At 36.4% G+C, this 14865-nt stretch overlaps 1 protein-coding gene across 1 annotated transcript in view; it reads right to left on the reverse strand.

The window, feature by feature from the left end:
- Nucleotides 1-14865, reverse strand: part of VAV3 (vav guanine nucleotide exchange factor 3) — a 341802-nt gene that overhangs the window by 96016 nt on the left and 230921 nt on the right. The window contains exons 18-19 of the mRNA XM_081817104.1: nucleotides 14027-14052; nucleotides 8560-8605 (exon numbers count right to left, since the gene is read on the reverse strand). Of these exons, the coding sequence (XP_081673230.1) occupies nucleotides 8560-8605; nucleotides 14027-14052 (72 nt within the window). The remainder of the gene's footprint in view (nucleotides 1-8559; nucleotides 8606-14026; nucleotides 14053-14865) is intronic.

Here is a 14865-nt window from a genome sequence, read left to right on the forward strand (position 1 = left end):
GTTTGGAACCCCTCAAAGTCAGCCATGAGGACTGGATTCAACTTCTTCCAAATGCCTGTTAATGTTGATATTTTGACCAATTCCCATGAATCAGGAATATTCTTAATATCACCTAAAATGGTGATTCCTTTCCAGAAGGTTTTCAATTTACTTTGCCCAGATCCTTCAAAGGAATCACTATCACTATGTACTTCTTAAATAATAAGGCTTAAAATTCAAAATGACTCCTTGATCCATGAGCTGCAGAATGGATGTTGTATGAGCAGGCATGAAAACAACATTAATCTTGTTGCACATCTTCATCATTCAGAGCTCCTGGATGACCAGGTGCATTGTCAATGAGCAGTAATATTATGAAAGGAATACTTTTTTCTGAGTAGCAGGTCTCAACAGTGGGCTTAAAATATTCAATAAACCGTGTTGTAAAACAGATGTGCTATCAGGGGCGCCTGGGTGGCTCAGATGGTTAAGCGTCTGCCTTCAGCTCAGGTCATGATCCCAGGGTCCTGGGATCGAGCCCCACATCGAGCTCCCTGCTTGGCGGGGAGCCTGCTTCTCCCTCTCCCTCTACTGTTCCCCCTGCTTGTGCTCTCTCACTCTATCAAATAAATAAATAAAATCTTTAAAAAAAAAAAAAAAACAGATGTGCTATCATCCAGGCTTTGCTGTTCTCCTGATAGAGCACAGAGTAGATTTAGCCTAATTCTCAAGGGCCCTAGGATTTTTGGAATGGCAAATAAGCACTGGTTTCCAATTAAAGTTACCAGCCGCCTTTGCTCCTAACACACAAGTCAATCTGTCCTTTGAAGCTTTGAAGCCAGGCATTGACTTTTCCTCTCTAGCTATGAAAGTCCTAGATGCATCTTCTTCCAATAGAAGACTATTTCATCTACATTGGAAACCTGTTGTATATTGTATCCACCTGCATTAATTATCTGAGCTAGAGCTTCTGGATAATTTGCTGCAGCTTCTACACCAGCACTTGCTACTTCACCTTGCACTTTGATGTTATGGAAAGGACTTCTTTCCTTAAAACTCATGAACTAACTTCTGCTGGCTTCCAACTTTTCTTCCACAGCTTACTCACCTGAGTTTCACAGAAATGAAGAGTTAGGGTCTTGTTCTGGATTGTGGGAACATTGTGGCTGGTTTTAGATCACTAAAACTTTCTCCATATCAGCAATAAGGCTGTTTCACCTTTTTTATCATTCAGGGGTTCAGTGGCGTAGCAGTTTTAATTTCCTTCAAGCACTTTTCCTTTGCATTCACAACTTGTCTAACTACTGCCAGAGGCCTCTCTTTTGGCCTATTTGGGCTCTTGACATGCCTTCCTCTCTAAGCTTAATCAGTTCTAGCTTTTGATCTAAAGTGAGAGACATGCAACTTGTTCCTTTCACTTGACCACTTAGAGGCCATCATAGGGTTATTAATTGGTCTAATTTCAATACTGTTGTGTCTCAGGGAGAAGGGAGGCCCAAGGAGAGGGAGAATGATAGGGAAACGACTAGTCAGTGGAGCAGACAGAAACAGATACATTTATCAATTAAGTTTGCGGTCTTACATGAGCGTGGTTTGTGGCACCCCAAAACAACTATAATAGTGACATCAGAGATCCTGGATCACAGGTCACCATCACAAATAATAATGAAAAATTTTTAAATATTGCAAGCATTACCAAATGGTCCCAGAGACACGAAGTGAGCAAATGCTGTTGGAAAAATGGTGCCAGTAGACTTGCTCAACGCAGGGTTGCCACAAACCTTCACCTTGGTGAAAAACACAGTATCTGGGAAGAGCAATAAAGCAAAGTGCAATAAAATGAGCTATGCCTGTATATGAAGTCCTGCTCAAACTAAGCTTCTCCTTTTCCCCCTCCCCCATTCTTTGTAAACATAGCCCTTCTTTCTTTCTTTTTTTTTTTTAAAGATTTCATTTATTTATTTGACAGAGAGTGCGCACAAGCAGGGGGAGTGGCATGCAGAGGGAGAAGCAGGCCCCCCGCTGAGCAGGGAGCCTGATGTGGGGCTGGATCCCAGGATCCATGACCTGAGCCGAAGGCAGATGCAGCCCCTTAACCAACTGAGCCACCCAGCCAGCCCTTCTTTCTTACCGAAAACAAATTTCAAATGGAAATCACTTTTTCTTTTCCTTTTTACTTGTTTTTCTAGCTTGAAATGGGTTATGTCACTTGACAAACAAAAACATACTGGGTGCTAATGAACTGAGCTGACCCAAGCCTAGTAACAGACTGGCAACTTTGAACATCTACAGTTCAATGTAAATTTACTTTCACTGATGCGCTTGTCAGATATTTTGTCTCCTTGTCCTGTGTCCTTTAGTCCACATGCATTCTTCCTCATTTGCCCGCCTAGTCAACTACACCATTTATAACCTACACCACATATTTTGGTGGTTCATCATATACCACACAGTATTACTGTTGGACACGTTGTTTTTGTATGTCTTATTCTCCCCAACAAAATTCCAAGTTTCTCAAAGATGGTAAGCTTCCATATATTTCTAATATCTATATAGGAAAGAATGAGTCTCAAAAAAGTTATCTGTAGAAAACAATTAAGTAGCTAACATAAACTCTTTTCATTCAAATTAAAATTTTTAAAAGTCAACTTGATTTGAATATACTGAAAGATATAATTGCCAATATGAGTCATTTTGATAGAAATTCCACAAACTGACCTCCAATATTCTAATTAACTTGTGAATCATTCTCCCTATTTATACATAGAACCACTATATACTATTTGAAGCCAATAATTTTGACTCCACTGGTTCCTTTCATTTGCCTTACCTCAGACTAAAGCTCCAGAACAAGGTTACTTGGTTGCCAGAGGACATTGAACCAAAAGAAATTTCTGAAGTTTTTTTTTATGTGTGTACTTAGCCTTATAGAGCACATTCTTCTTCTTCTGAAATGTAATATTTGACTACCAGGACCATAGATATAGCAAAGGAAGCCCAGGCCATACTTGACTTTTCAAGTAAGGAGTGCTTTTTTCAGTGATAAATGCTAAAAGCAGTTCACCAGGTTTGAGACCTCCTTTTTAGAATATTTTTCTAAATACTTAATACATTATTTTCTAAAGACTGATTACTATAGTAACAGAAATTATCAGTTAGCAGTGTGTAAATGACCCAGAGGTAGGTTCTATATATAATATTCCAAATGTTTTATTTCAATAATCACATTATTGATACTGTGTTTCCCACCAAAAGTATCCCTGTGTAGGTCTTCAAATATTCGCCTAGCCCTGAATCTATGCCGGAAGTACCCGAGCAGGTGGAAAACACTGACTTACTTAGCAAGGTGTGGACAAACCTGCCAGCTGACAGCAATAGTGACCCTTTGTGAGCCTGGCATGAGACTCTAAAAGAAAAAATAAATCCTCCCCAAACCAGAAAAAGGTGTGAGCATGGGACTAGGATGTACATTTTAGAAATCTGTCATCAACGTAAAGGGAATGAGAAGGGTAGTAGTCCTGAAAATAACTACAAGGGGATTGATCACCTTAGTGCAAAACTAGTCTTATTGTCTATAATTTAATAGAAGCTTGAGAACAAATCAACTATTTTAAAAACCAGAGCAGGCTCCCAGCACTCATTCACAGCTTGGATTTCTCATTTCTGTGCAATGCATCTTAATCACTGGGTTCTACTGTCCCAGTTTTTTCAAGTTCCTTCTTTTAAGGTGAAATATACTTTTACACACTTACAATTATGCTCCCAATATTTAGATTAGTATTTATATCTGATGAGAAATTAGTTTTAGGGGTGACAGAAAAGACAGAAGTAGGTCTGTCTGATATGGAAATATCATAATCTATGGATACTTTATTACTTATTATAGACAAAAGCCCATTTACTAAAGCCTTCAAGAATATACATTTGTCTCCCCCATAAAAAAAGGAAAAAATGTATTTTTAGATCAGTGATTTTTAAAATCCTGGGCTGCTATTTTTCTCATCAATGTTTTGTATTTAGAAACTAAAAATACAAAATTTCCTTACTGAGCAAATTGACATTATGCTTAGAAGCAAAGCTAAAAGAAATCAACAATCCTGTTCAGATTTGGAATGAGTTCAACAATTGTTTGAAATTAAAACATTAAGGAAAACTGTATTAAATTGTGATTCAATACAATAAACCAGCATAACAAAATTGCTATTTACATAAATAAAAACATATATAGACAACCCAGACTAAAAGCAGTATGAGCCCACATGTGCTTCTCTCTTTCAATTCCATTTGCTTTTTTGCACATACTACATAATTAGATTTTTTTATGTTTATCAGACTATTCACTGTGTTTATGACACTTGCCATAGCATAGTGAGTCAGTGTATAAAATAGTAATGTAATATTAAAATATTTTCATATGTACACCCATATACATGCATTTATGCAATTAAGACTTTGTGCCTGTATCTGTTCCTTCTTCAGGCAGTACAGAAATTCCTTATGAAAAGGAGCCATGTTTTATAATTAATGATATTGCTGGTGCTTATTGTGGTATACAAAGCTGGTAATGAAAGAGTTCTTGAATTCCTTTCTTCATACAAGAACAAATAGGAATGGCATTACATATCAATCCTATCCACCTGAAAGAGAAAGTGACCACCTTTGAAGGTATCTCTGCTAAGAAACTGTAGGACATCTCCTCAGTGAATAAGAAAAGACAATGTTTCCAAGCCACATGTTTCTCTTTGTAATCAAAAGTTACAATAAGCATATGAAAAGCAAGAGCTCTCCAAAAGAACTCTTTTATCATTTAACCATTATCTGTTCATTTACTATTCAAGGTTATCAGGAATCGCATGGGTAACTTAAGACCGGAAAGAAAATGAGCTACCTAAATATTTGCCATCTACTCCATCTAATCTTTAGGCAGCACAACACAGAACAATGGCCTGAATTTTTAAAAGCTAGTGACTGAGATGCTATGAATTGCACAAATTTAAGACAAAAACATGAGCTTGATCAAAAGAACACATGTCCTGGTATATAGATTTGCCACATGCAAACTAAAATAAATCTTGTATATTTTATGCGTAGAAGGAAATTTTTAAAGTTCAGTATTAAAATTTAATTGGTAACTTTGACCTTGAGTGCCACTTTAGTAAAATGATAAATATTACACCAGTGCTCAGATTTTGAGATTTATGATCTCATGTTCTTGAAAAAGGCCTAGCACCTCCCTGTTCCTGAAACAATTGATCAGTCTCTTACAAGTGTTATTTTCCTGAAACCAACATCTGTCTTAGGAAGAAAAGTACAAACTGATGAAAATACCCTGCTATATTTAAGATATCCAAAAGAGCTACCAGAATTTGCATCTAACACATTACTATAACTACAAAAGTAGTCAAGATCATAAATTGATAAATTTCTTAGCACACAATAGAAGACAAGAAAAAATAAACTGCAAAGCCATTTGTAAATATTTTCTATAAAGATTAACCACAATTATTAATTAAGAGTGAATGTTTTTGTTTTTAAATAGGTTCCACAACCAGCATGGAGCCTGAATTCATGACCCTGAGACCAAGACCTGAGCTGAGATCAAGAGTCGGATGCTTAACTGACTGAGCCACCCAGGCGGCCCAAGAGTGAATGTTTAAAATGTGCTAACAAGACACAGTGCAAACCTATAGATCACATTTTTCTTGGTTTGAATAGAACCCCACATTATATGTTTTCAACTTGGGAGGTTTTCCTTTCATTTCTTTAATGCAATCACAAACACTAGCTTCACCAAAAAACTCTCGACCACCATTGTTGATTGCTTCTCTTAAAGATACACAAAATATCACAGAAATCCATCAGAGAAGCAGGGAATAACTGCAAATCTGAAAACAACTGTAATTCTGGAACTTCTAGCTTCACTGGAAAAATCAACATAAAATTCTGGGTCTGTTTGCAAAGAACTGGCAAATAATGACTAAAGGTCCCATATTAAGTTCCATGCTCTATCATAAAGTAATAATTGTAATAACAGCACCCCTCCACATTTACTGCACAGCTGGTGCTGTTGTAAGTGCTTTATACCTATTAACTCATGTAATGCTCACAACGACTCTGTAAGGTAGGTACCATTATTAGTGTCCTTTTAATGAGGAAACTACAGCAGAGAGAGAAAGAAAGAAATTGCCACAGGTCAACACCAAGTGAGCACTTAAGTTGGGACCCCAGCCCAGGCAATATGCCTCAGAGCCATGCTTCTTTCTCACCACTAGATTATTCAGTGCTCTATTACTACATCCATCCACTTTGTCAGGAGGGGGGTTTAAAAAGCAAGAGAGCCAATGCGTGCAGAAAAAGCATACAGCTATTCGTTAATTCATTTAACAAGTACTTATTAGGCACCTACTACCCATAAAACTATGCATTAAGTTCCTTTCCAAAAAAAGCTTTAAAGTTAATCAGTTTTTTCTACAAGCCACCCTGAGACCCTGGGAAGCAGTCAGTGTATTAGCACTTGGAGATGTCAACTAAATTAGCTAGAAAAGATTAAAGGAAATTCCACAGTAAAAGCACTAACAGCAAATAATGCCCCTTGGAGCAGTTTGTCCCTGCTGAGGAAGCCTCAGTTTTGCTGATTTCTTATTTAAACATCTTGGAATGAATGTAAAGTATGCTAAATGATAGTTACATCAGGACCAACTCAGCGCAGGGCAGTGGTCAAGCAAGGGTTAACTTTGAACAAAAAAGCTTTGCAACTTACCAACTGAAAGAAGCAAAGATGCAAAAGACAACCAACTCTAAACACATAATTCAAGCCTAACATCAAAAGACACCACAGAGAGAAACAGTTGTTATCACATTAGCATCTACAACAGGCAAGATCATCAACCCTTCGTTTTTGCTTTTTTTTGTTTTTTTTTCATAAATGTGGAGAAATGAGAAAATGCTCATATATAATTACCATACCTAATGGAAAACTATATGATATACAATGTGTGTGTGTGTGTGTGTGTAGGTGTGTGGTTATGTGTGTATTTATTTTTCTCTTATAAACATAACATATAGGACTCCTTCTTTTGTATTTGTAAGTTTATTCTTCATGAAGTTCTAAAATCTTTGGACAATTAGGAATACCAGAACAGCAGTACCTACACAGAGCCATCAACTTGAGGATAAACTATCCTATTACTCGTCGACTTTGTTATACTTAAACAATCTATGAATTCACTATACCTCTACTTGAATCATCTAAGCACTCCTAAAAATTCTGGCTATAAAGTAAATTGTTAATTGCCAAATGTGTTCCTACTGACACACTATAGAAATTCATTTCGCTGGAAGAAAATGGATTAAATGAAAACGCCCATAGAAGAAAGAGAAAATATTTTTAAAATAACACTTGTAAAGGTTAGATCATTTTCTGAAATAAAAATACTACAACTCACACAAAATAAGAAAAAAAAATATGCTGACAGTCATACTAAATAGAACAGAAGAAGTCACTTCTAAATATTATTGCAGAATCCTCTGCCAAGGGTTTTGTGTTGGGAAAGTTCAAACTATTAAAATAAACCAGAACCCCTATTTTTTAAATGGCCTCAATTTTGTTCTGTCGTTGGAAGATTTAAACTGATCTCAGGACATAAGTGAGGCAATTCCTAGCCAGAGGCAACAAAGCTTCTATAAATCTTTTCAAACAGCTCATAAACTGGCATGGCTACCATGGATGTGGTTTCAGTTAAAAGCTATAATGCTTTGAAAGCTAAACTTTACAACTCGGTGAACACTGTTTATGATGAGAAAACAAAACACATAATCCAGATTATTTTCCAGCAGGTTTACTTCATGTCCCACCTGATTTATTGTCAAGTTCATATATTTTGAATCCTTTAGCTATGAATACCCTTTACCCACAATAATACGACCATATACATAACAAATCTTTGGTAATTAAACTGTGGAAGGTATTGCTTAATGGATGAAAAAATAATTATACTAAAATAATGACAGGGCAAACCTCATGATGTTAAATAGAAAACAACTGAATGCTCTCTGCAGACAAATAATTGGCCCCCAAAGAGGGTACTTATTCACAAAGTCCTTAAATTCATTCTTCCATTATAAAATAGTACAGATAAAGGGTGAAGAAAGTATTTTCCCAAATGCGGAGGGTACCAAGATTGTCCAGTTTATGAGCTCCCTCCACCGCCTTAGAAAAGTTAATTTTTAAGTGCCAGCTTGTTGGTTGATTTTCTTTCCATATTTGGGAGGGAGAAGGTGGAGGGCATTGGATATGTTAGCATTAACCCAACAGCCTGAGGCTGTTCAGTAAGAAAATAACCAGCTCAGTCAATGGTTCTTGAAAGAGTGTGGTCCTGGTGGTTACTCATCATTTGAGCCTGTCCCAGGAAGCACCGTCAGGTAAATGATTTACACGTTAGACTGGCGCCTCCTGGTCACACATTTCATACCAAACTGCCAGGAACAAAGGCCAACAATCTGATTTCTACAGCAATTCCCATATACTTTCATAATCGTTTAACTGAAGTCATGATTACAGACATGTAATCAGAAACACACCTGGATCCACCTGTCTGGGGCTTCTTCGGAGTCCATTGGCCCGTTTCTGTGCAGAAAAGTAAAACAAAGCAAAACAAAGATTAGATTTCACATTATTAAATTGTATTAGTATGCAGTACTTTGGAAGGCCAATTAATGTTGCACTTTCTCCATTTAAAAGTATGACTAAATTTGATCAAAACACATGGTTCTACAGTTTTTATAATTTAAACTTTTTGCTTCTCTAATAAGTCTTCCACTTGAACATCTGTATTTGATGTTGTTGATATTACGCCATAGAAAAGAAACATCTTTTCATTTGCCATCTCTGGGTATGATGACTCAAAAAAAACCCTTTTTTTTTTTAAAGTTGTAATGACTACAGGAATTATGAGAACAAAGCCCAAGGAGCTATTCTTGGGTGGAAAATGCTCCCAGCAAAGACATGTAAACTCCAAAACTCTAACTCAGTTATTTCTGAGTCCTGACAGATCAGAGACTGGAGAACCTCAAAACAGAGATCTGAAGCTCTGACTTTAACACACACTTAACTGAGAATGGTGTTTTAATTATGGTCACTTGTATCTCAGTACTTGAAGAAATAACCTAGGCATGCAGCTTGTGAACCATGAAAGTGAATTCTTATCACAGAAAAAGCCGTAAGAAAAATTGTGCTTTACAAAAATTATAAGATGCAAAACAAAAGAAATTTTAAATGTTTGAAAATGCATGGTTATGTGTTCAATTTCACATGGAATTAAATTCATTTCCACCTAATAACTACAGTAATCTCACTAATTAATAAGGACTTGATTATCACTTTATTACACAACTGGATGAAATGCTGAGTCTATAACTACCATATAATTTAGATTTTCACAAAAGCAATTTTCTCCCTATGTGTGTTGGGGTTTGCACCTGTGTGTGGAGGAGACTTGGTTTCATTCAGAGCACATGTGGCTTTGCCAAGCACACATTAGCCACGGATTTTTCTTGGGGTTCTTCCTGCTGTTTTCATTCACAAGTTAAATGGGTGAAATAGGGTCTTACAGCTTTCTTAATGGCCTCGAAGCCCATCAAGCAGAAGTTCAGTTTTCTCAAGGTGAAAGCAAACTGGAGAAATTTTAAAATTTTTTGTTTTTAACCCAACTACTTTCAAAATGGATTTGTAAAATCTGAATATGACCATTAAGATCAGTGTTGAACCTGTGTTGAGCAAGACGGATAGCCATACTGGAAAAACTAGTATAAAGAAAGCCATTATAAGTGAGAAGAAAATGTCACTCTGGGCTTCTTGGTAGCCAAGGCACAAAAAGGGGAAGCATGAGAGTCAAAGATTCATAGCTGATAATTTGGAAGAAAGCTGCTTCCAGAGAAAATCTCTTTTCTATTGAAATGGTATAACATTCTTTATAGCTCTCTCTATAAAGGACAATGAATGCAAGGGACAATATTTTCAACAGGAAAATATATAACGATGGATATCAGGTTGCTATTTACTTCCTACATATCCCTTCACCTTCTTAATGTACAGTAGAAGCTGTCTTTCTATGCTCTTATACCTTCTACTATCAAAATGCTTAGAGGCAAGAAAGGAATTCAACCTTTGGGTCCTATTCCTGGAATCCCTGAATGAGTACCATTTAAAAATTATAGACTTAAGGGATGCCTGAGTGGCTCAGTCAGTTAAGCGTCTGCCTTCAGCTCAGGTCATGATCCCAGGGTCCTGAGATGGAGTCCAGCATCAGTTTCCTTGCTCAGTGGGGAGCCTGCTTCTCCTCTGCCTGCAGCTCCCCCTGCTTGTGCTAGTTCTCACTCTCTGACAAATAAATAAAATCTTCATAAAAAAATAAAATTATAGACTTAAAATGTGAAAAAGAGTCCTTGAGTTTAAGACCAACACTCTATTACCTTGAAGTTAGGACTAAAATAGAGAACAATTTGCAACAACACAGATGTACCTAGAGGGTACAAACTAAGTGAAAAAAGTCAGACAAAGACAAATACCACATGATTTCACTCATATGTGGAATTTAAAAAAACAAAAATGAACAAAGAAAAAAGAGAAAACAAACAAAAAACAGACTCTTAAATACAGAGAACAAACTGGGTTTCCAGAGGGGAGGGGGGTGGGGTGAGTGAAATAGGCGATGCAGATTAAAGAGTTACACTTGTCACTGTATTGTACACCTGAAACAAATATCATACTATGTGAAAAAAAATAGAGAGCATGGTATAATTATTAAGAATATGGATTCTAGAATCAGACTGCCAGAGTTCAAATTCAGACCTTATCACTTGGCACCTGCTATCTGATGGTGAACAAGTTAACAACATCTCTGTGCCTCAGTTTTCTCGCCTATAAAAATGGGGATAATAATAGCACCACTTCACAGCATTTGTGGTGAGAATTAAATGAATCATGTGAAATGACTGGAACAGTTGCTGCCATGCAGTAAGGATTACTAAGTAACAGCTTATTATTATTATTTTCATGGTATTTTGACTGTTTAAGTACCACGCGCTAACCGATTGCGCCACTGGAGTTATTTTGACTGTTTAAATGCACACAAATTACAAACGATTTTTCTAAGTTGTTACCCTACTGCTTATGTTTAAGGTTTTTCCTCCTAAAAATCAGTGACCCTGAAAACAGACTTTTCTACAGGAAGAGTAGGCAGTGGAATTATGATTTGCTGCATTGAAAAAAAAAAAATTTTTCAAGCTACTTAGACCAAATACCTCTGGAGATTTATTATACTTCTAAAGCACCTATAAAAGTATTTTACATTGTAAGAAATTTTGGAAATGTTTAACAGAGCATATTTAAACAATTTTAAAATGCTACTTTCAACTGTCATTCTGTCATATTCCATCCAACACACTCCCCTCCCCCACCTGTATTCTCAAAAGCCTGGGACAGCGCTTTTGTCCCAGTAGGGAGAGGAGAGAAAACAAGAGGACACAACCCCTGGGAGCTTGTCACATACAGCTCCATGAGATCAGGAGAATTGATCTTCAGAACCTTCTCAATCTTCTTTGATCAACCTAGAAGGGGCAGGGGAGAGGACAACCAACCAACCTAATTTTAGAAGCATTTGAGTTATTTCTTGCTTCATTACCTATTACCTTGTCTTTCTCTAAAAGAACTACTTTTATCACCCAAGAATCTCTTCTTGCCTCTTGGGAGAAATTTAATTCTCTGTTGATTTTACCAACAAAATAAGCAAAGGTTCATTTGCTATGGAACTGGCTTTGGTTCCTCTATCTGTTTTAAAGGTGAAAAACCCTTTAAGGAATGGATTTAGAGTACATATGTGTTAAACGGATACTTTGAATGGATACGTATGATAATCTTACTTCCTACAGCTAGAGGTACCTTCTGAAGGTCCACTCTAAAATGGGACGTGGGATGAACATCCCAGGTGTTGTCATGAAGGCCTACAGATAATGTAGCTATTGACAACTGACCTACCTACCTCGAGAATAAAGTGTAAAATTAAAAATTAAAAAAGTCACAATCATAGCTATTGAAAGGGGAACAGAATAGGACCACAAACTGGTATATGGAGAGAAAGATCTTCACAAGAGCGGGTTGATACGCAGATCACAGAGCACATTGTTTATTTCTGGGAAGACTGTGAAACATAAAGCACCTGCCTCAGAGAGTTAAACTGCCTTCCACACAGTCTTGGTGAGGAGGTATAAAGTGAAAGATGCTTCTTAACGTTCTTTTGCTACACTTCTCCTTAAATCAAGCTAAGATTTCCAAATAGGTTGGCCAGTAACTATAATTATGCATCCAAAATAAAGATTATTAGCAGAATCACACATTAAATAAAAATTGCACTTATTGAATCCAAAAGTTAAGCAAGTCACTAAACCACTGATGCCGCATTAAAAAAAGTCAACGTGAAAATGAATTCATTTCATAGTAGGCTTCCATGTAATTTTTTTAAGAGGATAAAATGCCTGGAGAGAATTATTTAGTATAATGTGAAAATTATTAACCACTTCTTATGAGCACACTTTCTGTAAATATACTCACTTCACATCACTTAAATAAAATCAAGTGAAATCATCTTCTTTGGGGAAAAAAATATCTTTTGTAAAGTAACAAAGCTCACAGCTCTAAAAGGAACTCTGTCTCAATAATCTAAGGATAACATGAGAATAAGAGAAGCAAGCTGCGTTCCAAGATCTTCACAGGCAGCATCCTTATAGTCTTCATGAGAAACATTACCTGTCAACTAAACACTGGACGAAATTTCACATTAATTTATTTTAGCCCTAGAAGAACTTACGTGAACTATTTTAAAAATATTCCTTGATCTAGATTCTAGACTTTGAAATATAGTTCACTGATACACCGAAGAGGTGCATATGAGCATCCTCACAACACTCTTGATACCCTACGTGCAAATTACACGCTTACGCAAAAGAGAAGCAGAAACAATCACTTCTTATTTGATGTCTTACTGTACTTTTCATTATTTTTACCACCTATATAAATGCCAGCCTATTAAAAAATATTACACCACTCTTTATGATATATAATAATCTGTTAAAATTTTGTATAGAATTTTTTTGTTATTCTTTTAGTCTGAAATTCTCAAGTTACTATACTTTTGGTTCCTATAACCAATTACATGCATTTTATATTTTAATTTTCTCAATGATATTATTTTTGGAGGTCAGGTGAGAAATTTACTACTTTCGGTTAAAGGCCAAGGCAATGGTCCAGAACCTGTCATATTTTTCATTCTTTCATATTTTTAAAAAATAGCTTATTCTGAGAGGTGACAGGGATCACACAGTTCTAAGCCATGAGACTTTAGACTGTGTTAAACCAAAAGAAAATGTTACCCGATCTTGCTTTGATCAGTAAGACATGATACAAATCACGTTTGTGCTCAAAACAGAAAACTACTAGAAATATGAATCCACATCCTTAGATGAACATTAGAACTTTTCAAGACTAGCAAATGTTGGGCAGCAATGCAATGTTTCATGACAGGGACAGGTCTACCAATTCCCTGGGAATGAGGGCTACCTTTCTTCTGTACAAGCAGAATCAAAGATACTCATTCCAATGAATACAGATGCATTAAATTTTATAAACTCCAGGGGTTTGTGGAATTCTGCCCGAAACTAGGGAAAAGTATCCCCATATCCATGCCACACATTGTTACAATATTTGAAATTTACCTAAGTACTAAGATTCTGAAAAGTTCCATTTCACACATATTCTTGAATATTCACATTTTTCCTTTACGTAAGATCTTCAGGCAGCAACGGACTGAAAACTCCTCTGATTTAACCTGTGCATTTCATTCACAAGGACTTGGTTGCTCACTCTAGTTCTGTTTCTATCCATTTTAAGAGTACACTTCACATTCTAAAAGCTCAAGCCTGCTTAAGTTAGCAAACAACCCAAAATGCAAAAGTTATATATATATAAAAAAAAAAAATTAAATGTTAATCTTACCTCCAGTGCTTTGAGCGTCCCTTGTTCTGAAACAAATGTAAAAATTGGCATTGTCAGTGTAAAGTTATTTTGTTTGGTTAGCAAACTTAGCTTGTTCTCTGCAGCTTGGTAAAACACTGCAGCTTTGTTTCTCTTAACTGATACTTGTAATGTATTTCCAGGATCCCTCAGGCTGGGCTAGTAATTGTTTTGCAACCCAGGTTCTCTTGCCTTATTGGCTTGTCAGAAAAGTGACTCATAGTTCTAAATGACTTCTAGGTTATGCTTAACTTTTTCAATTGTTGATTAAGCAATGTCAATCCAACCACATAAAGCTCCTTGAAACAGAGGCTTGCACTAAATTTACATGCATGAGAGAAAGCTAGGTGGGAACCTGTCTTTCAACACACCCAGTTTTAAGAATCTAGGCACACAAATTACAAAGGTATTTTCATCGACTATAAGAATTGCGAATTTAACACTGTACAATATTGCATATGGATTTTTTTTTCATTAAGTGGCTCTAACTCTTATTTTTGATTTGGGGGGGGGAAATACAGTTTGATTTAAAGAGGGAAATAAAAAACTGACAGGATTCAATTCCAATGCTAATTTTCCTTTCATCCTTAGTCTTCCCATCTGTAAATAGAAACAACAATCTTTTCATTACATTTGAGTTCTTGAAAATAATGAGCAGTTATAAAAGGCCCTGAGGAAACAAACTGAGGGTTGCTGGAGTGGGGGTGGGGTGGGAGGGATGGGGTGGCTGGGTGATAGACACTGGGGAGGGTATGTGCTATGGTGAGCGCTGTGAATTGTGCAAGACTGTTGAATCTCAGATCTCTACCTCTGAAACAAAT

The sequence above is a fragment of the Leptonychotes weddellii genome, chromosome 4, assembly GCF_054177405.1.
Source record: "Leptonychotes weddellii isolate Sample4059 chromosome 4, ASM5417740v2, whole genome shotgun sequence".
NCBI lineage: Eukaryota > Metazoa > Chordata > Mammalia > Carnivora > Phocidae > Leptonychotes > Leptonychotes weddellii.